Below are 23,968 nucleotides of genomic sequence, written 5' to 3' on the forward strand. Positions count from 1 at the left end.
CGAACATTACATACTCAGCTGAGATCTATGGAGACTAAATAAGGAAAATCACCATGTACGAAAATGAACCTAGGGTAACCCTGGAATGTGTTTGTATGACATGGGTATCAAATGGGGATAGTGGGCCATAGTTATATAGGTGGACGCCATTTAGGGATATCGCCAAAAAGGTGGACCAGGGCTGACTCTAGAATTTGTTTGTACGATATGGGTATCAAATGAAAGGTGTTAATGAGTATTTTAAAAGGAAGTGGGCCTCAGTTCTATAGGTGGACGCCTTTTCGAGATATCGTTATGGACCAGGTTTGACTCTAGAATGCGTTTGTACAATATGGGTATCAAAAGAAAGGTGATAATGAGTATTTTAAAAGGGAGTGGGCCTTAGTTCTATAGGTGGACCAGAGGTGACTCTAGAATGTGTTTGTACGATATGGGTATCAAATTAAAGGAATAAAGGGTTTTAAAAGGGAGTAGTGGTAGTTGTATATGTGAAGGCGTTTTCGAGATATCGACCAAAATGTGGACCAGGGTGCCCCAGAACATCATCTGTCGGGTACCGCTAATTTATTTATATATGTCATACCACGAATAGTATCCCTTCCAAGATTCCAAGGGCTTTTGATTTCGCCCTGCAGAAATTTTTCATTTTCTTCTACTTAATAGGTGGACGCCTTTCACACCCATTTTACAAAGTTTTTTCTAAAGTTATATTTTACGTCAATAAACCAATCCAATTACCATGTTTCATCTCTTTTTTCATATTTGGTACAGAATTATGGCATTTTTTCGTTTTTCGTAATTTTCGATATCGAAAAAGTGGGCGTGGTTATAGTCGGATTTCGGCCATTTTTTATACCAATACAAAGTGAGTTCAGATAAGTACGTGAACTGAGTTTAGTAAAGATATATCGATTTTTGCTCAAGTTCTCGTCGGCCGAGCGGAAGGACAGACGGTCGACTGTGTATAAAAACTGGGCGTGGCTTCAACCGATTTCGCCCTTTTTCACAGAAAACAGTTATCGTCCTAGAATCTAAGCTCCTACCAAATTTCACAAGGATTGGTAAATTTTTGTTCGACTCATGGCACTAAAAGTATCCTAGACAAATGAAATGAAAAAGGGCGGAGCCACGCCCATTTTCAAATTTTCTTTTATTTTTGTATCTTGTTGCACCATATCAATATTGGAGTTGAATGTTGACATAATTTCCTTATATACTGTAAAGATATTAAATTTTTCTTAAAATTTGACTTAAAATTTTTTGTTTTAAAGTGGGCGTGGTAGTTATCCGATTTTGCAAATTTTTATTAAGCATACATATAGTAATAGTAGTAACGTTCCTGCCAAATTTAATTATGATATCTTCAACGACTGCCAAATTACAGCTTGAAAAACTTTTAAATTACCTTCTTTTTAAAGTGTGCGGTGCCACGTCCATTGTCCAAAATTTTACTAATTTTCTATATTTTCTTCAGAAGTTCAACCCACCTACCAAGTTTCATCGCTTTATCCGTCTTTGGTAATGAATTATCGCACTTTTTCAGTTTTTCGAAATTTTCGATATCGAAAAAGTGGGCGTGGTTATAGTCCGATATTGTTCATTTTAAAAGCGATCTGAGATGAGTGCCCAGGAACCTACGTACCAAACTTCATCAAGATACCTCAAAATTTACTCAAGTTATCGTGTTAACGGACGGACGGACGGACGGTCGGACATGGCTCAATCAAATTTTTTTTCGATACTGATGATTTTGATATATGGAAGTATATATCTATCTCGATTCCTTTATACCTGTACAACCAACCGTTATCCAATCAAAGTTAATATGCTCTGTGAGCTCTGCTCAACTGAGTATAAAAATTTGCCAAAACTCACAGGATAATCCCATGACATTGCCCTAAGAACGGGTTTGAGCTTTAAGGAAGATGACTAGTTCGGAAAAAGCTATAAAAATAGAAAAGTTTGGCAGAGAGGTTCCGATTTGGCAAGCTATTTGTGAATGCGGGCACAAATTCGTGCAGCTCTTTACGATGGGAACCTTAAACGCAGAATTTTATGAGAAAGAGTGTCTTCAAAAACGTCTTATGCTCTTCTTACGTCGTCATAAAACTATATTTTGGCCGTACCTAGCTCTTTGCGCTCATGTCACCCAAAAATTCTTGGAAGATAATAATATACATTATGTTAGGAAAAACTTCAATTTACTCAACGTGCCTGAGTTGCGGCAAATTGAGCGATCTTGGGCACTGATGAAAACGAAACTTTTGAAAATATGGAAACCCCGGAAACCGTTGCAGAAGTAAGAAGAATGTGGCGAATATACATGGTTAAAAGGGCACAAAACCATTCAACAAAACTTGATGTGGGGTTTCTCCAGAAAAGTTCGGTCATACGGTGAGCAACGAATATTTTGATAAATTTTTTTTTTACCTGCCACTGATATAAATATGTATTTCCATGCTTATAAAAATCACAGGTCAAACAAAATAAATGTTAGCGCTTATGAGCATATTTTAATTTGCAGAACTTTTAATACTAACCTAACGAACTCTTCTGAACCCAATAATTGTTGGTTGAGGATAATTTGTCCCTTTCTCAGCTGACGGTTCAGGAAAGCCCGTTCTCAGAATTTCTACAAAAAATGACTTAACTAAGAATTCGGTTGAAAAACGACCCATCTCAGAATGTTTTTTATAAACGCCGTATCTAACGTGAAAACATATTTAATTTATGGTCAGTTAAGGCGTTTTGAAAAAACAACTAAGATAGGACATTTTTGCGAAACATTTTGAGTTAGGGCGTTCTCAAACAAATTCCGAAACAGGACGTTTTTTTCTAAATTTTCTGAAGTAGAGGGTTTTTGAAACTTTAGTCGATACTCTGAGCACTGAGCAGTCGAAACAGACTTATCAGTTGCCCATTCGGCTACAAGCAGGGGAACCTGTACTGCTTCTGTTACTTTGAGGATTAAATAAATCGGCACTTTGTTTACATTTCTTTTGCAGCGTTTAAAGAAGTCTCGCTTTTTGGCCGAACTCTCTTTGGCTGTCAAAACATAGCGCACAATGCCTATGTTAGCTGTCAAACCTTATTGACAGACACTTCATAATGGCGGAGCATCCATCCAGCTGTCTTCAATGTGATAAAATTAGACGTACGGTGACATCAAGAAGAAGAAGACTTACTGCTATTTTGACGTAAATATGACTGACGGGTGAGTAAATAGATGCAATTGAAAAAAATTTAAGGTGCGTTCCTTTTTAATTTGCTATAACTTCATTTAAATATTCTTCTTCAATTAAATTTTTTATCACTAACAATAAACATATTATTGTATGACTTAATTCTAATATTTATATCTTTTGTCTTTTCATTACTTATACAATAATTATAAATACTTCAACACAAAATTCAATCTTAACAATTTGTATAATGTTTTTTTTTAGTTTTAAATTTAAATGGCTTGTTCTTATGACGAATATTTTTTTGTTATGTATTTTTGTAAATTTTTTTATGTATTGGGGTAGGGATTTCTCGTTTTCTTCAACAATACATCTATATGTATGAGCATGATTTTATGGGATTTGCTGTTCTTCTGCTGCTTACTGAGGGCGAGTGATTCACAATGTTATGATCAGTTGCAGTAATTAAAGTCATCGGCTTGCGGATTGTTAACCTTGATAGCCAACGTAGCTTTTTGCCTCACTTTACTAATGATTAAATTTGATGTGGATGATGCGAGATTTTTAGTTTTTACTATATACTATACATACATTATTTGTTTTGCTTTTCGTTATTTCGTTATCTTTAACAGTTTTTATATAATAAAAGTAAATAATAATAATCAATTATTTAAAATAACTATTTAACGAGCCAATGTTGTTTGCAGCACATAAATCGAAAAAATTCCTGAATAGTTTATATTAATTGCTAAAACATTTTATTCAGAATTTTTCAATTTTTTAATTTGTTAGTTCTAGCACAAGTATACTTAGTATATATCGGCAAGTACACTCCGTCACTCAGTCGACATAAACCATCATTTTTTATCTACATACGCTCTCTGCTCTTTATGCTCGTTTATAGCCCACGAAATTATTATCGTATGCGGACGCAGCGGCACCACCATCATATAAATCATTTTGATATTCTTGATATTGTTGTTGATAAATTTCTTGTTGCTGATGTTGTTCTTGTTGTTGTTGATCATCTGTTGCTTGCTGTTCAAGATATTCTGATTGTTGATGGTGTAATTGCTCTTTTTCGTATGCTTCCATCAGTTCTTCATATTGTTCAATATCATGTTCGAATCGTATAATTTGTTCTCTAATCTCTGCTGGCATTTCATCCAAACGTATTGTTTTGATTTTAGCCATCATATCTTTTGATGACATTTTATCAATACGGAAACCACGTTGATCGAATATTGGCATTTCACCGCGACTCTTACGTAAATCATCAACATATTTGAGCGCGCGTGCTATAACATCTGGTATACGTGGAATATGATCTCCCTCGGGTATGAAACCTTTGTTATTGCTTTTATAGTTGACACGATAGAGTTTGCCATCATCACCAGTATATTCGTAATAGCCCTTAGCATCGGTGCCACCCTCTTTGTGTAGTTTAGCTTGTTCTTCGCCATAGATGCCATTTTCAGTTAGATAACTATTTAGATGAAGATGAAATTTATACAAATTATAAGAAGAGCGAAAAATACCAAATTACTGTTATCATTAACGAAAATAATAAAAAAAATAATACAATATTTACTGTGTATTAGCGAGTTCAAGGCTAAAGCCCAGGCACATCATTTAGTCTACACTAATTTTAATTATAGCTTAATAAGTTATTTTGTTAATTAAGAATGAGGAAAATACCGTTTAGGCTTCTTGAATTGAAATCAATGTGGAATTTGCTACATTGTTTGAAAGCCTGCAGCTATAATTTTTTAGAATATTTTGATTTCAATGTAAAGCCACGAAACTTTAGCGAAATCAAACGAAAACTTTATATTTACTGTCGCTTTCTAAAACTGAGTTAGTTTTATTATCGTTTAGGAGTTGTAAGAAGATAATTCTTGAAATTCAGCGGTGATTTTAATATTGATTTTCAAATGTATCGCAAATAATCGAAATATTTTTCAAGTATATTGCGTTCAAAAATACGATTTGTAATATTTTTTTTCATTTGAAATGTCAATTTCACCAACCATATTAAAATATATCTTATCTGGAGGAAACAAATCTTTCAGATAGCATCATTTAACATTTTCGTTTTCACCAACTCCGTGTTCAATCGATAATTATGAATAATTTGTAGAAATCCCAAAAATCTGTTGTGAAAAAACATCTGAACTGTGTTTAAACTTTTTCCTTGCACTTAACTGAGAGGCTAAGCTTCAGTAAGCATAGCGAAAACGAAAATTTCGTTAACTTATGGATGAGTAACTAACTCATGATGAGGTAGTTCATAGGCCCTCTCTGCTTAGATTAAAAAGTGTGGCTGATACTCTCGTTGTTAAAAGTATAAACAATTGCGCCTGTATTTGCCCCGGGGCATCAAAAGCAATGTTGTCTGAACTACTTTGTTTCCCAGTTACTTATGGTTTCCCTACTGTGTGCCCTTATGATCCACAGATGGTCTCTGGACCATCGAATGCTGATAAAGCACCTTGCTTCGCTAGGTAGTTTGCCTGTTAATTACCTTCATGTCCCCGATGTTCCTAGTTCGGAAGTAGTTGTAAGTTAAAGGTAGGCAGATTCTCTTTATGCAGATTTTTTTTTTAGAATACTTTCATTGCAATGTGATCGATAATTTTATATTTTTTATTGAGTTTAAAATTAAGCAAAAAAGAAATACCCAAATAGTTCTATAAATAGAACAAAAAAACAACAACAAATACCAAGTTTCTCTGAAAACCGCCTTACAAACAGGCATAACTTCAACACATAACTACATACGAATTATGTAATGTGTGGAAGATAATATATGCGAAGAAGGCGATTGGGAAAAACTTTACAACAACTAAGGCATGACGTAGCTGAATGCGTTTATAACCATTTCAACTATCGTAGGAGTGCGGGTTCGACTCCCACTCCCGGGAGAAAAGGCCTTAAAGAGATTTACAAGGTATAATCGAAACAGCTGTCGCCTTGTCCGTCCTGATGTCACGCTGCTTCAATTTTTCCCAAATTATTAAATAAATTATAAAATTAAAAATTGCTTGAAATAAATGTTTTCATACATTTAAAGCGATACGGGCAATCCTCGGTTAACGCATATAAATACCCAAATGTTTGGTTCTATTAGTTTAAAAAAGATGACGTCTTTAAATTTTGAAAATCGGTTATCAAATTTATTCAGAGGATATGGAAATTTATCGACAAAAAACAAGTTATTGTTGCTTTATACTAAAAAAAAGAAGTTAAAAGATAACATTTTTAATATTATGAATAAAGATTTAAAAATTGATCATAAAATATATCGAAATGATATCGAAATTAATCGATAAACAAATATGTTTATAGCGTTCGAAAATTTATATTCATTTTACATGTGTGTATAATTTTTATAATTTTTGGAGGACAATTTTTTTTAAATTCTGAAATACGATTTAATATGAATTTAATGATGATATAAATATCGAAGTTATCGTTGTTGAGCATAATGGATTCTGTAGAATTGTTTTGTAACAAAAAAATAAATAAAAAAGATAAAATTAATATTATTAAAATCTTCAAACAAATTCGGACGTCTTTAAGGAATTTTGAAATTTGAAGATGGTTATCGAAGCTCACGAAATTATAATCGATAGCTAGTATGAGATCACACAATGATGATAAAAAACTATAACTTGAAAGTAGAACGAGTATGTAACTTTTTGACTTTAAATTTGTATGTAAATGCAAAATCAATTCAGCTGTGTTCAGTGGTGAACTGTGTTATTGACTTTGAAATGTATAGATGATGAAAAGAAAAAAGGGTTATGGTTATTTTTAATTAGTAACTATCGATAAATCGAATGAAATCGATAAAAATATCGCATTAGTTTATCGATTTCATTTGATTAAGGCAATTAGTTTTAAATTTGTGGCTTTAATTTGGACTACAAAATCTTGACAAAACGATTTTGCGGAAATAAAATATTGAAATGTTGTCTAATGGGCTGACAATTTCGACGGTTACAATATTACAATTCTCTTGCATCAGTCAAGTCTAATTAATCTATATTCGAATGCTGTATAATGAACTGATTTATCGATTTGCGATACTATGCTTCGCGCATATTTCGATAGAGACAGAGTCTGAAACTGTTATGTTAAAATGGTATAAATTGAAGTAGTAAAGAAAACCACTAGAAGCCAATAACCTTGTGATTGGATTACGAATTTGCTTTACCATCGATCGCTTCTAAGCTATCTTATACGATTAATCGATAAATAAAATATGATATGCTTTTACTTACGAATGATCATATTTGTCTTTTTTGCGGTAATCCTCCTGATGCAACACCTTATATTTGCCCTCCTCATCATAGTTGAACAATACCGTACGTGGTGTAGTTGTTGTTGTCGTTGTAGTTGTTGTGGTGGTAGGTTTCTTCGTTGTAGTTGTGGTGGACTATTGTTTTTTTTTGCGTATATATTTTTTTTTTCATAATTTGTTTTTTTTTTTTTTTTTTGTTTTTAAATTATTTGTTGTTGTTGTGGATGGCAAATGTCAGTGTGTATATTTGTTGTACGAGAGTAGTATTGGTGGGCAAAAATATTGTTGCATTGATTGATGATTTTGTAATTGGTTTGGTGAATTTTCGGTTTGAAAAAGGTGAAATTGTTTAGAGCGCGTTTAATATTTTGCATAATTTTGAAATTTATGAAATAAGACATAAATTACGATAGATACGAGTATAAGTATATTGGCAGCAGGCAGCATGAGTGTGTATGCAAAAAGTGTAGTTTATCTGTTTGTGTGTGGGTGCAAATGGACGTGTGTTTGTGCTTGTGAGTGCAAGTGTATGCAGTTGTGGGGAGTATGCGTTTAACAAATTAGCGTGCAAAATGTATTCAATACCTATAGAAAGTGCATGTGTGACGATAGTGGGGGGAGAGAGCTGTGAAAAGCTCTTATAAATAAGCTAGCAATTTTAAATTGCTCAAATTAAAAAAAAAAACAAGTTAATACAATTTGGTTAACAACTCTCCTTCAGAATATTTTATAAGCTCTTTTTCATTTATAATTAATTAAGTACTTAGCTTTAAGTTTTTTTTTTTTAATTCAATCTTAAGTTAGTGCAATTTTCGACTTTTTGCTTGTGTTATTTGGGACTTATGTGTAATGTGTGCAGGAGTTACAGGTTTTTGTGTATGATTCTTAATATTAGTTGAGGTATTATATGAAATTGTGTTTGTTTGTTTTGTGTTAATACTACTTTTTACGTGTGATGTAAGATGATTGGTGTGGGATTTCGGTACTTCAATTTTTTCTTGAGTGTTTTTGTATTTTTTTGGAGGCGGTGTTTTTTTTTATTGCTCTGCTTTTTGGGATTTGGAATCAGCGGAGCTTTTAACAACAGGATTGGCGGTATTGGATGTGATTTCAATTTGTGGTTCATATTCGGGGAAGCCATATTCCAATTTGATTTCGGGAACTTTAAATTCAGCATTACTTACTGTGTAAAGATTGTGGCTGTGAATAAAAAGAAATGGAAAATTTATTAATGTTTTCATAGATTTACTTTGCAAAAGACGAAAAGAAAAAATCTGACATTTAGCAGCTGGCGCGCAATTTCTATACGCCTAACATAAGTGGAGAAAAATGAAATTTTTGAGATCCCGCCACAATATATTTTTCCAATTTCTAGATATTTTAAAGAAGCAAAACGATGAGTGAATTTTTTTTAGTGAACAAAGGCACCTCAACAGGAGTTGTGTGAAAGTGTTACAGATCGCCAGATATCTCCATGGTCAGCGCTGAGCTTGAAAGTTGCACCAACTGGCGACGATGTCTTAATACAACAACAACACGATGTCTTCCCTAGTATCTCACTACGTACACATAACTACTCCCTTCGATTGATCTTCCCATCGAATTAATTACATCAGAACTCCGTCTACGGCCCACCTGATACCAGCTAATAAATATCGGAAATATCCTCGAATTTCCTTCCCCCAGCGGGTTAGGGGGTCAGAATATTCCCGCGGTAGGTATGCCTGTCATAAGAGGCGACTAAAATACCAGATTCAAGGGGCTGTGTAGCGCAACCCCTCAGGTTGCCAGCGCAATATATACATAGCTTCTCCAAACCCAATTGTCAACCTCACCTATCCGCGACGAATCCTGTTTCACTAACAGACGAGGCTCTGGCGACCCCAAGCTCCTCATGGAACTTGGTGGTGTGGAGGGAGGGGATGGCCTGAAGGTTTAATGTGGCCACATAAATCGTTCCCGAGAAGGTTGGGCTAGCACCTTAATGGTGCTGTGGTACCGGAGCGTACCGGATCTGTATCCGGCAAAGGACCATTACATCGATAACACTCCCCAAAGCCTTCGGGAAGGAACCTTATCGCTACAACAACAACAAAAAGCCTTAAAAAAAATCTACACATGGAAATCAGACGATTAATTTATCAACATAAAACGACTGCTTGGGTCACCATGAACTCCCTGTCAAATGCTCAAAAATACATCATAGATCTCTCCGAAAGGGTGTTCAATCGCTTTCTACCCAAAATTTGTGATATCTTTTTATGTAGAATGTAAGAGTCGCCATGTAACCTTCCACAAATGAAATTAATGTGTGTCGAAAAGGCGAAAGACTTCAAAATCGTTGGCTCGATGACAAACTACCAACGTAGAAAGATCTAAGCAATGAGGGGTTTCGTTAGCTTGTGTGTGTTTTGTACCTATGTTTTTGGCACACCTGAAAAACGAAACAAATCAAAGCTTCCAACTATTGCAAAGGGGAAAAGAGACTTCTCTGGGAGACGCATGTCAATAGTGTTGATCTGGATGTTTAAGGTTGTACATACAAATTTAAACACTTAGTCGCGACTTACACAATGTTTGTGCTAGATCTAAGTGCCTCAATCTGTTCCATTGTAATGTGGATGCATTGCACTTTTAACAAGAAAATTTATCAACACAGATTCTTCATCGCTTAACAGTTTGAGCTACTCCAATCTTTGTAGCAGTGTTTGTAGATTTCTAAGCGTAGTGAAAAATTCGTATACGATACGACGACGATCCCAATCGTCTGTGGAAAGTGTTAATACATTTTTAAATTCGTTTATTCTTTTCTACTGTTTTTTGTGAAACATCAGATGAATGAGGAACGAAAAAAGAACACACTATATTTCTTTTAAAAGTAGTTATGATGCAATAAAGCTTTTGTGCTAATGCATTCATCAGCTCAATTATTACTTCTTAAAAAGAACGCATTTTGGACAATTTCGAGTGAACGCGGACTTAGTCCGGATGCAAAAAGAACACGCTACCTTGCCATGCTCCTTCTATTTGATTTACTATAAATCCAAAAAAAAAAAACAGCCAATACAATTTAGAGATTTTCAAAACCCTGAGTTTAAAAAAGTTGTTCTTTAAAATTGAGTGCATTACTTGCAAAAACAGGGCCCGAATCGTAGCATACGATCACGGATCGGCAACCATACGAAAGAAAATTACGTGATACGTCAAACGTATAAACAAATTGGGATTATAACATACGATAGCAATCGGAACGTAATTGATTTTTAATTCACAATAAATTCTACGATCCACATTAGGTTGGATTGTATTTTTAGCTCACAGTAGATTTTGAACTGTCAACTTGGTTGCGAAAATATAAAAAATAAAGTAAATAACTGCGATGGATCAAATTTTATTGTTTTGTTTGAGCTCCAGTAATAGCGAAAGCGATGAAAAGATAGTCAAAAGGTGGTTAAGAGAGTGCAGTGGACTTATCGAACAAAGCGCAAGCATATCATTTATGTATTATATCTTTGTAACAAAAAATTATTGCAGTTTCTTGAAGAGATTGCGCTGAACTTAAGAAGGTTTTAGTTTCTTTCTGGATAAGTGAAAAAAGCAAGCCGATACCAAAGCGGGTGTCTCGCCATGAATTCCGCTAATATTTCTTTTGGCTTGGATTAAGCTTGTTTGATTTCGACCTTTGTTAATAATAAGAGTTTGAAATTTGTTATTATATTTCACTCGTTCATCTATCTTAACAATTTTCTTACATTTTCATTGAAATTTGTGTGGATACGATCGCCAGTTTGTGTTCGAATGAAAGTGGAACGGAAAGTGTACGTTCAGCCACTCGTCACGTATGTTGCGATCCAAAATTATGATCGAAGTAGTACGTCCACGTATGTCATAATCCGAAAATCATATTTTTACGTGACGAGTTATACGATCACGGATGTTACGATTTGGCCCTAGCTCTTTACTTACGGGAAAGCTAGTCCCTTATATTTGACTCGTTAGAGAAGAACTATTTTGTGTATAAAACTTGTTTCAGATCTCAAAAATCGATTACTTGATTATAACTCGAAAATTCTCCTACTTCCTTGTCATAAAATTTTGCATGTCAGCAATCTTTTTCAATTTACGAAATTTTGTTTTTGTTTTTAAAATTATACTTACTCATACGGCACATCGACATGCATATACGGTATATTTGAACCGTTATATGGTCCATAACCACCATCATAAGGATATGGGATGTGCTTATAAAATCCAAGTTCACGATTGTCATGCACATGACGATAAGGTATCACATCGTGCACATAGCGACCTGTGTAGAGGGAGTAGTAGAGAAAAACAAAAACAAAAACAAAGAAAAAATTATAAATTAAATGTTTTCAGAACAAACAATATTTTTAAGTTTGCGAAATCATATAAAACTTGGAACTTTGTTGGTTTGTGTGCGTGTAAATATGTATGTAAGTGTTGGTGCTAGAAAGTTTAATGGGTTAAGGATACTTGCTAATATTAAGACTAGGGTTACGCTATTATAATACTTTTGCAAAGCTACCAATTTTTTTTTTTTGTAAAAATAAAATTTCAATATTTCTTATAGCCAAAGTACAAAATTAAACCTACAAACCAGTTCTAATAAAAAATATTGCACACCATTAATAAAATAAATAAAACATTGTCTAATTCCGATAAGAAAATGAAGAAAAAAAATAATAAAATTTGAAATTTAGAAAATCTAACACATTGGTCACACTGAACAACAAACTCGATTTAATGGGGAATTTTGGTGTTTTTATGGCGCAGTGTGACCATACTAAAAGAAATCATACACATAAAGATATTAATTCAATATACTGAGCTAGAGCTTTACGGCCAGTGATTATAAGGCAAAATTGAAAATTTTCTCTTTCCACCTGCGCGTTTCGATGCTTTTGCATCTTCTTCAAGGAGTATTCTAATAACTTTTTTGCACTTAAAACAAAACACATTTTAGGTACGTCTCGCTGACAGTGCGAACATGGCAGCAAAGATAATAAGTTCAAATAAGTTTATTTATGTACAGTGAGCTGACACGTGCTAGAAATGTGATTTAGGAGCGAATTAAATATAATGCAACAAGTAATCTTTTCTCGTGTGAGCCAAATTTCGTATTATGCTCATTCACTTTAAATGAAATATTTTGTATTATGTAGTGCTGACTGTAAATGCGAGGGACTGTGACACAAAGTATCACGGTATCACACAATGTCGCCCTTAATGTCAGTGCGAAGGATTACTAAAATACTCCACGAAGAGAAGCGAAAGCCAACGAAACGCGTAGGAGATAAATGTAAAATTTTGTCGTATAATTATCCGCACAAAGCTACAACTGACCATATTATAAAGACTGACAATTTGGCCCCATATAAGTTATAGCATACGATAGTTAAACAAATTTTCTGCAAAAGTTATTTCATATTAACAAAAATTTGAAACTTCTAAATAAGTGAAATAAGTCTTAAAGAAATTTTTATTAAAATTACCTACCATAAAAATTTTCGCGCATTAAATATATGAATCAGTATTTTTTGAAACAGTATATTTTTCCTATAATACGTTCAGGTTGAGTCATAAGTTAGAGTTTATGGAGAGTTTATTTTTCAAACTGAACATAATTAGATACTAGCCGTAAACTTTCCTGCACTGTGCCTCTGTCAGTATTAGAAAAAGAAACTATAAGGGTGGCTTAATGAGGATTGGGGTGATGGATTGACTAAATATATTTCTTTTTAGTAGTGGTGTTGAAATAAATGGTGAGTGGATTGTGTTGAATATTTTTGTTTGAAGATGGTTTTCATGTTTTATTTAAATCAATTTTATGTAGTTTCGCAAGCATAGTTGAATAATAAAAAAATTAGAAAAATATTTTTACCCTGAGCATCATAGTGACCACTTCTTTCGCCTAGAATTAGATATTTTGGTATATTAGAAAAGTTACAAAAACTAAATACACGCTTATATGCACTCCAATCACAAAAAAATATGTTAAAAACATATATGAGTTTTCAAGCATATCCAGCCAAATACATGCAACATGCAAATATATTTATAAAAACTTACATATAGATTAGTTGTATATAAGTGGTTTGTATGTAACTAGTTTGTAACTAGTTTCCAGTCAATTGATTTGCTTTAAGTTATTAACATTTTTGTACATGCATATGGTTTTAGTCCTGTTCGTGCACTATTAGAAAGTGTTACCAAAAATATTTTACTAAAATTAGTTGTATTAAGTGATTTGTTGAACAAAAATTTTTGTTAAAAATTAAACCGAAAATGTATCAAAACAAGATTGAACAAAAAATTTTACGTATTCCAGGGTATATATAAATTAATATACATTTTACAAAAAGAACACACTTGCACTTGAAGACAACAAATTAAAATAATAAAAAATTTTCAAAATTCAATCAGATATTTCAAAATAAGTCAAAATAAAGAAACAATTTTTTTTGTTAATTTTGTCAGTATTAAAATTAAATTTCCATAGTAACGCAACATTACAATTAAAGAAATTAAAAGATTTTATATTTCTCTCGTTTTTGTGAACTTAAACGAATTACCTTCGTTTTGAGAACTTGGACGATATTTGCCATCATTGACTGGATGATATTTGCCATCGTTTTTATTATTTACGGAATTTTGATACTTGCCATTGTTATTGCTGCCAACTGGTATGGCTGTGCAAAGCGCAATCCCGGCCTAAAAAGATAAGTTAAAAAAAAAAACAATTAAATTTGAAATTTTAGTTGAATGAAATTATTGAAAAAAAAAAAATGTATTCTTAAAAAAAAAATATATATATATAGACTTTAAAATTTTAGTTTAATGAAATTATTGAAAAAAAAAAAAAAAAATGTACTCGGAAGAAAAAAAAGTATATATATATGTGATCTGGAATCATGAAACGACCCTATTGTGTGAAAATGGTGTTCTTCACTTTTTGAGTGATTCTTATAGGAAATTTAACCCTCTTTCCAATGGAGCCAACCGCAGTTTTGCCTCTTTCTTAGTTTTTTCACAAATAGCATTTAAGGCCAAATCGGACCGCAAATACGACTTTTTGAAATATTTCGATCCATGCGCCACCTATCGGAGTTTTTCTCTTCTTACTGCATTCTCATTGGGTTCTGAACTATATTCCAAGTTTCAAGCTTGTAGCTTATCAGGAAGTTAATTAAATTTTAATTACAAAATTCGTTCACAACCAGCCGCTACACAGAGTCAAGCTAAACAAAAACTTTAAACGCATTTTTCTCGAAAACTTGTTTCCGCACATTAGAGTCGTTTCATGATTCCAGGTCACATATATATAAACGTACACAATAAATATAAAAGTAAAAAAAAAATAATAATAAAATAATATTAAAAAATTCGGTAATAAAATGAGCATGCAAAATTCAAAAAAAAATCTACTGCTTTTCTTTAATAAAAAAAGCTCTTATTTACAAAATCAAAAGTTATAAGAAAAATAAATATTAAAATTTTTCATAGGTAAGAAAAAAGTTAAAATATTAAATAAAAAATAAAATACCAAGTCTTAAAAGTTATAAAATAAAATCTAATATATAAAAGAAATATAAGAATTCCATAAAAAAGTTAAAGAAGCTGAACTGCTCACCATAAAATAAAAATATAAAAAGAATGGTATAAATATCTAGTAAAATTTGAAATAAAAAAAAAATAAAATTGAGAAGTAAGAAAAACAAAAATAAATAAATAAAAAAGTAACAATTAAAAAAAGTCAAAAATTAAAAATAAAAAAAAAAAAATAAAAATTCAAAATTTATTATTTAATATAAATAAGAAAAATATTGTTTATAAATAAGAAGAAAATTTAATTAAACTAAAAAAATTATATAAGCCCTTAATAAACAATTGAGTAAATTCAATTACAAAGTCTTAAAATAAAGCGTAAAAAATATTTTAACAAGTTTTTATCTGAAAAAAAAAATTTTTTTTTTTAAATAAATAAATAAATAATAATAACAACAAGAAAAAAAAACGTTAACGAAAAAAAAATTTTAAATACTTCCGAACAACAAAAGTTCACCATATTAAAGTTTGATTAAGAATGAAAATAGAAACAAAAATAAATCAATTACATGCAAATACATCCACACCAACTGAAAAGACACGTATACGTAAGCAAAAACCCCTTGTTAAAAAGAATTTAATGGTATAAATTTATGAAAATGAATCAAATAAAATAGGGCAAATTTCGAAAACTTGGAAAAGTGCGAAGAATTAAAATACTTAAAAATCAAACCGAAGAATAGAAGGTTTGATTTCCAATGCAACCGTTATTTTTAGTATAAGAATTGAAAAAAAAGGCTTAAATAAATTTAAATCAAAAAAATTTAACCACAAAAATTATTTATTTTGTTATTCGAAGTGTTCTTTATAATTTGTCAAAAAAAAAAAAGAATACTTGATTTGATAGTTTTTCTTTTTTTTTTGAAAAGCTTAAAATGTTTTACTTAAAGGCATGGTTCAATTATATGGTTGGCTCATCTCATCAGCTGATTTTATTTATTTCATTGTATGGTCGATGGGATTGTCAAAAGGAGATGGCAAACTCAACATGAAACCAACACATTGGCAACATTTTCTTACACATATAAAAACTGCAAAATTTTATGTTTCCATTCCATACCATTCGCACCAACACCAATACACAGATTTTGACAATTGAACAGACATATTTTGTTAGTGCACAGATGAGCCAACCATATAGTTGAACCATGCTTAAAGGCGAAAAAATAAAAATTAAATGTTCATCAAGGGAATAGAAAGAAACCTTAAAAATCAAAATAAAACAAAAATAAAAAAAAAATAAAATTTGAAATTTTTTCTTTTCTATTTAAAAATTTATTTATTTACAAAATTAAAAAAAAAGTTAATAAAAAAGTTATTAAAAACAAAAACATTTTTTAAATACTCTTTTTTCTTAATTTTAACATTATCTAGTTTGTAACTATGCAACCTTTGTTTATTCAAAGAACAGCAAAAAATACAAGATTTGTGGGCTGAAACTCTTTTTTAAATTTTATTGTTGAATCTGTTAGCATTCCTTTCCTTCATTTTTGTCAATTAATTTAAATATTGTAGCATTGTACACTTATTCGTTATGACATGCTCAGATTTATTTAAAATTTAACAATTTAAAGACATTGTTTAGAACAGGTTTTTCTATATACAGCAGATTCCAAAAAAGAAATTTTAGGACAAGTTCAGTGAAGCAAGTTTTAATTTATTATTAAATTGTTTGTTATTTTATTTCATATACCTCTCTGCAAAGAAAGCGGGACACAGTCATACAAAGCGACGGTTTTTCACTACAGATTTAATGACTACCTCCGAACTGGTGCTAAGTCGATGCAGAGCGAGACACTTGGTAGCCACACTTCTACTAACAGATTTGAAGTCTGAGCGATATGTATTTAAATTAATTAACCAAATGCTGCAACTAATTATTTCAACGCTACCTATAATTGCCGCTTCGTAGGATATTACAATGATAAAATAGTAATTTTAAAGCACTGCGGGGGAAAAGAATAAAAACTAATATCGTCTCTTAATGCGTCTAATAGTTCTGTGCGAGTTCGAAACAAGTGCAATTCGCTGCAGGGCTTTTCATGAGTATGAAGTAGTTTGATGATGTTTGTATGTGCAAACAAAAAAATTGCATACCAGAATAATCAGGGTATTGCTATCCTGGATTTAGCCCTGTCAATTTGTTTATCCCTCTTCTTCTGTAACATGGTGTTACAATGCTATGAGCCCAAGATTATTCCACCCGCTCTGACACACTGTATTAAAACAGCACAACAGACACAAGCCAGCTTGCGAAAAACGAGCGAGCATCTGATCACCACAAGCCCACAGCCAAAGGCTATCCCGTCCTTATTTTTTTATTTAGCTGTCTGTTTCGATGTAAAGTTTATGAGCTTCAGATATTTTTTGGAATTAGCATTCTATGCAAAAAAGTTGGAAAAAAAATTTATAAATAATAGAACAATTCAATTTTAGATATAAGACGATTTATGGAAGAGAACGAGAATTCAGAAATATGCAATTTTGTCTAGTCAAAGAAAAAAAATTGAACGCGAGTCGTAAAAAGATATATTTTTTACCAGAGCGTATATAAATCATTAGTAAATGAAATTTTTAAATAAAAGATTTGATTGCACATCATAAACCCGACTCCCGAATGCCGAAAAGACATACTCAGGTAAATTTTTTGAATATCAACACACAAACCAGCTAAATTATTGTAATAATAGAATACAAATATTATAGCTCTTGTTTACCATCGATTAGTCGGCTAATCAACTAGTCGATTACATAGATTTAAAGTCGACTATCTGGTTTTCGATTTCAATATAGCATCTATTTGACTAACTGACAAATTTTTTGTCATTAAAAAAAATCTTAAATTTTGTAAACTAAGTCTTTTGCGATATTACTTATAAATAATCAATTGATCGCTTCCAAATGAGTTTCTTTTCTAGCTTCGAGGATGCTGAAGAAGAAAAGTTAAAGAAATTTGAGTTGCGGAGAGCTTCAAAAACTTTGCATCGTCTTCAAAAATCGCACAATTCACTAAAAATTACAAAACAACAAAAACTGTTCGAATGGTCGCATATGTCACTAATCGAATGCCAACGGCTATTCAATTAGTGATAATCGATTGCTTGCAACTTTTGCTAATTGATGAATCGATTTTTGGAATAGTCCAATATTAGGAGCTTTAATAACTATACCACAGGGTTTTCATTGAAGAAACTTTTTTGAAGAATTTTTTATGTTTTTCGATATTTTTTCGGGATTATGCCTTCTATGTTTGGTCCGAATTTGATCGTGTCTAGATTATGAGCTTCTGGATTACGCAAAAACAGGATTCTGTAAGTCAGGTTTACTTTATATACCCAAACAAATTTGTTTGGTTAACATTTTTATTACTCTCATAAGTTTGTATTAAGAACTATGCAGAATACAATAAATAATAATGAACGTTTGTTAAGAATAAAATTTAAACACATTCTTTATTAACTCTAAGCATAGTTGGGACACAACAATCAATTCAGTATTAATGAATCATTTGCCCAAAAATGTTAACATTTTTATAGATTAATTTATGTGAAACTCTTATAAAACAATAAATAAATGTAGTAAATTTTGTGCTAGAACAAAAAATGGGGGAAAAAACTAAGAAAGCGAAAGCTCCGAAATCTAAAAAAATAAAAATAAAAGAAAAAAATTAAAATCAATTCGAAATGAGATTTTAACACTTAAGAAATAAAAAAAGATGTCTAGACACAATAAACAAAAATATACCATTAATTAAAACAAGAAACAAATTCTGGCTCTATACGTTAGAGTTGTTTCAGTCATTTTAGGGTGTGATGCACACAATTGGCATTAGTGACTTCGCTTGTTGTTGCCACAATAAGCAATGCAATTGGCTGTGCAGAATGGCGTGTGTGTGCGTTATAGGGAGCTTATAGTTAAGTGTGTAGAACATGAATATAAGCCATTTAGAATGATTGATAGTGGCAATTTTTATTAAATATTTCTTTTTAAATTCATTTAATAAATAATAACAATAGTTTGGTGCGCCGAAAACGTGACGTGCAAAGGCCGTGTTTTTGCTGCTTTTTTGAATTGTTGTGAAAACTATTAATTTATTTTCGTTTGTAAAGAATTTTTTGATGGACAAAAGTAAAATATATAAAAAAAACGTTGGTAGTTTTTATGAGCACAATGTGAAAAAAGGTATTTATGATTATCTTGTAGGGAAATCCATATGTAGTATAACATTTAAAAAAAAAAATTAATTGTGTGTTTCGAATTCCAGGTCGCTATACTTATAGTTTTGTATTTAGGCAATTTTGGCAGTAGCAGCCTGCACTAATAACATCTTTTGCTAATAACACGCGCTCACATTTTACTTAAGGCAAGTTCAAGGTTATGAAATTGTAAAGGTCGTGTATCATTCTAACTGTGGGCACAAACACAGCTGTTGACAAAAAAATAAGAGCAAGCAATTTTGCAAATAATGATAATAAAACATGTTTGCATCAATAAAAATGCCAGTATGAAATTTAATATTTTATACTTTATAAGCCTCAAGAGCGGCTAACTCAAAATCTAATTATCATCATTTTTTAATTAAATTTAAAAATATAAAAATGAAAAGTTTTATCTTCTATAATGGCGTTTAATAGAAATACTACAAAAAAATTAATTAAAAAAGTAGTTTTTAGTAGTAGTTTTTGTATTGCATTTACTGGAAAAACAGAAATAGCCAAAAGTTAAGAAAAATTGTATGTATATCGAAAATTAATCTGAAATTTCATAAAGGAGCCTTTAAGTTTCAAGCATATTTTTTATATATTTTTTTTCTCAAATTCGAGCAATTTTTTTTTGTTTGTTTCTAAATCAACTTAGTTATTTACCAAAAGTGTCCATTTTAAACTTTTTTGTATTTTAAATTAATTTTTAAGTTTTTCAGTAAAAAATTTGTTGTAAGGGAATTTTTGGACTCTTTAATAATTTGCCGCTGAGAAAAAATTAAATATTAAAAAGTATTCAAGATTCATAAAACTAATACATGTTTTTAAAATAAATTTATCGTTTATTTTTATTGTTATATCGGCCTATTGATTTGTAAGAGCGCGGGTTCAAATCAAGCTCAATGCCTAAGAAAAAAAAAATTACAATTTATTTTATTATTGTTATGATACATTTTATCTTAAAAGAAATTTTTAGAATAGATACATTTTTTCTCTTTTAATTTTTTTTTGTTAGGCCTTGAACTCGATTCGAACCCGCGATCTTAAATTCTATAATTTTTTAATAGATTATATTTTTTATGTATTTAATTTTTTTTTCTCGTAATTTAATTATATTTTAAAATCCAAAACTCAAAAAGCGAGATTTGTTTTTTAATTTGCTATACAATTTTTTTAGATAAAATAAATTTTAATAAATTGTCGAATTCTCAGTTGAGCTCTTCACCAATTATGGGGAAAGTCTTTTAAACTGCTTTAATTTTAAAGCTTCCAAATGGCGAACCCAACCTTTTCCAAAAACTTTTAAAATTAAATTTTAAAATTCAAAACAATTTTTTTTAAAGAAAACTAACAAAATTATAAACTTATTTGAATAAATTGCAAATTTGTCTTAAATTTTTTGCAATTAATTTAAAACTTAAAGTTAAATTTTACTTCTAGAGTTCTACGAAGGCGTTTCATCCTTTAATTTAGTAAAAAGTTTTGAAATGCGTGAAATTGTACAAAAAAAAAAAAAAAATTCTAGCTCAATGTTCAAAAACTTCTCATCTTCAAACACTTTTTATATAAATTATATTTTTGTACTAAAACACTGAAACAATTGTTTTTATATTAAATTGCTTTTTTACAAAACTTATTTTTTAAACACATAAATATAGCCATATTTTTGTTTGCTCTAATTTCTTGGAAATCCGCAACTCAAAAATTAAAAAAAGATGTAATAGAACAAAAAACAAAAAATTGTAATTCATTTTTATATTTTTAGTTACATTAAAATTAAAAACAAAACCTATTTTTAACGCAGCGATCAATCAAATATTAAAAAAAATATTTTTTTAGTAAACCTCTTTTTTAAATACTATGTCCATAGTGTTTGCATAAAATATTTCAATCTATATTGTAAACATATACCTAGATTATAATTTTTTTTTCGAAAGCCTAGGACTCGTATCAGAAATTTTATTCCAAAACTAAAAAATAAATTCCTTAAAATTATTGCTTATGACAAAATATTACAAAAAAGAACTTTTAATAAAATTTCAAGAGTTGGGTAAAATTTATTTCCCATTTGAATTGATTTTTTGTGAAAGTAACATTTTCTTGAATTTTAATTTGACGATTATTTGATGTTTTTAAAAAATTATTGTAAAAAATTTAATATAAAATAAAAAAATGTCGGTTCAGTTTCACAATTTTTCAGTTACAACAGCAAGTAATTTTCTTAAATTTTAAATTGAGGCTTAAGAAAAAACTTAATTTTAAGAAAAAATTTAACTTTTTCTTTAATAATTTAATAAAGAATTTTATTTTAAGCGCAAGCCTAAACGGCTTAAAGTGTGAAACTTAATTTTATAATCTCAGATTAAATAGATGTGCATATATTACTTTGGTAAAATTTAATAAATGTTCGACATATTGCACAATAATTTGTGATTATAATGAAAATAATTAAGCAAACAACAATTAATAAAATACAAAAATTGCATGATCCAATTACTATGCAATACGTTCAAAACTCATTACATTTTACAAATGTTTTCGGTTGCCTTATGTTTATGTGCAGCGCTGTATTGATACATGTTACTACGTATATAATTTACGCAAATTTTTTGCATTGCCAAATATTTTTGTAGTCAATTATTTGCAACAAGGTAAAACAGTCAGGAAACTGCAAAAATTCAATTATCATTTGACGTTATGAAGATTCTTTTTATATATGTATGTATGTAATAAAAAGTGCGCGAAACTTCCAAAATGAATGCATCGAACTGCTAAATTGGCTTAATGATTTTGTATTCAAAAAATCACATATTTATGAGCGAGAAAATATTTAAAAAAATACTAAGTAAGAAAAAACGATAAAAAAAAAAATAAAAAATTAAAAAAAAAAATTAAAAAATTAAAACAAAAAATTGATTGGCACTTCTTTGCTGAGTCGCATTGCTGCTTAGGCAACAATAGCAAAACACACCCCAACACATTTTTTTGCTTTAAAATTTAAAAATAGAAATATATATTTGCATATTATAAGACTCCAGTGACATTCCAATGACGTGTAATGGCAATCTTAATATCCAATCGTACACTCATAAAACTTTGAATTTCCGTTAACTGCAAGCAGTTGAATGCAGCATTTTTTTTCAAAATTATATTTTCACATTTCTTATTAAAATATATACAATGTGTGTATATTACACATACATGCATATGTAATTATGTATGCAATGCTACTTGGCGCTCTGCATTTAATGTTGTATGTGTGATTTCACACACAATTTTCCAATATCCGCTCAATTCCATATTCGTAATGCACTACATCAAATCATTTGGCCACATGTGCACACACATATTTGCATAATGAAATCACTTTATGCTGTTTTAGATTTGTTTTGGTTTTTGACGAGTAGTTTTTTTAAAATATTTGAATTACATTTTTGCTTTTTTCTGTTTTTACTCACCACAAATGCTAGAAATAAGATCACTTTGGTATTCATATTGTTGTTGTTTTGCATATATTTTTTTTTTTTTGGAGTTTCAATTCTTTTATAAACACTTTTCACTCACACACTTCACGTGTGTCGTAAGTATTTAATAAAATTTACTTTCTGCAATTTAGATATAACAGCTTTTCACGTAACGCGCTCTTGCTTTAGTATTGTTTGCTGGTAATCCTTAAGCTTTGCTGGTTGCAACAGGAATGCGTGCTTAACGTTCAAGTTCAGCTTGTTTATATACGAAAAATGTAAAATGCTTGAGCATCTGCCAAGATTCATGCGTTCGTTGCGTACTCAGCTTGATTAGCTCTACTCATTTAGTACACTCACCATATAAAAATAAATTCAATATTTGGCTGTTCTTGTTTTAATATTGTTATACTCAGCTGAGCAGAGCTCACAGAGTATATTAATTTTATTCGCATAACGGTAATCCGTTACGGCATAAACTAATCGAGATAGATATAGACTTCTATATATCAATATGATCTGGGAGAAAAAAGAAATTCATTTAGCCATGTCCGTCCGTCCGTCCGTCCGTCCGTAAACACGATAACTTGAGTCAATTTTGAGGTATCTTAATGAAATCAGGTATGTATGTTCCTGGGCACTTATCTCAGATCTCTATTTAAAATGAACGAAATCGGACTATAACCACGCCCACTTTTTCGATATCGAAAATTTCCAAAAAACCAAAAAGTGCGATAATTCATTACGCAAGATGGATAAAGCGATGAAACTTGGTAGATAGGTTGACCTTATGACGCATAATAGAAAATTAGTAAAATTTTTGACAATGGGCGTGGCACCGCCCACTTTTAAAAGAAGGTAATTTAAAAGTTTTGCAAGCTGTAATTTGGCAGTCGTTGAAGATATCGTGATGAAGTTTGGCAGGAACGTTACTCTTATTACTATATGTGCGATGAATAAAAATTAGCAAAATCGGCTAACGAACACGCCCACTTAAAAAAAAATTTTTTTTTAGTCAAATTTTAACAAAAAATTGAATATCTTCACAGTATATAAGTAAATTATGTCAACATTCAAATCGAGTAATGATATGGTGCAATAAAATACAAAAATAAAAGAAAATTTCAAACTGGGCGTGACACCGCCTTTTTTCATTTAATTCGTCTAAAATACTTTTAATGCCAT

The 23,968-nt window shown here is 30.7% G+C and overlaps 1 protein-coding gene across 2 annotated transcripts; it reads right to left on the reverse strand.

Moving 5' to 3' along the window:
- Positions 1 to 3,257: 3,257 nt before the first annotated feature.
- Cpr49Ac (Cuticular protein 49Ac) lies at positions 3,258 to 23,032 on the reverse strand. Of its 2 annotated transcripts, none has more exons than XM_067775694.1 (7): positions 22,778 to 23,032; positions 14,175 to 14,223; positions 13,394 to 13,423; positions 11,647 to 11,797; positions 8,673 to 8,688; positions 7,469 to 7,623; positions 3,258 to 4,668 (listed from the first exon to the last, which is right to left on the reverse strand). In XM_067775694.1, the coding sequence occupies exons 1-7, from the start codon at positions 22,829 to 22,831 to the stop codon at positions 4,071 to 4,073; spliced, it is 1,053 nt and encodes a 350-aa protein (XP_067631795.1). In that variant the 5' UTR covers positions 22,832 to 23,032; the 3' UTR covers positions 3,258 to 4,070. The 2 variants fall into 2 exon arrangements, with proteins under 2 accessions (XP_067631795.1, XP_067631793.1); XM_067775692.1 differs by having other exon boundaries at positions 14,085 to 14,223.
- Positions 23,033 to 23,968: the final 936 nt, after the last annotated feature.

Source organism: Eurosta solidaginis, chromosome 3 (genome assembly GCF_040869045.1).
Source record: "Eurosta solidaginis isolate ZX-2024a chromosome 3, ASM4086904v1, whole genome shotgun sequence".
Lineage (NCBI taxonomy): Eukaryota > Metazoa > Arthropoda > Insecta > Diptera > Tephritidae > Eurosta > Eurosta solidaginis.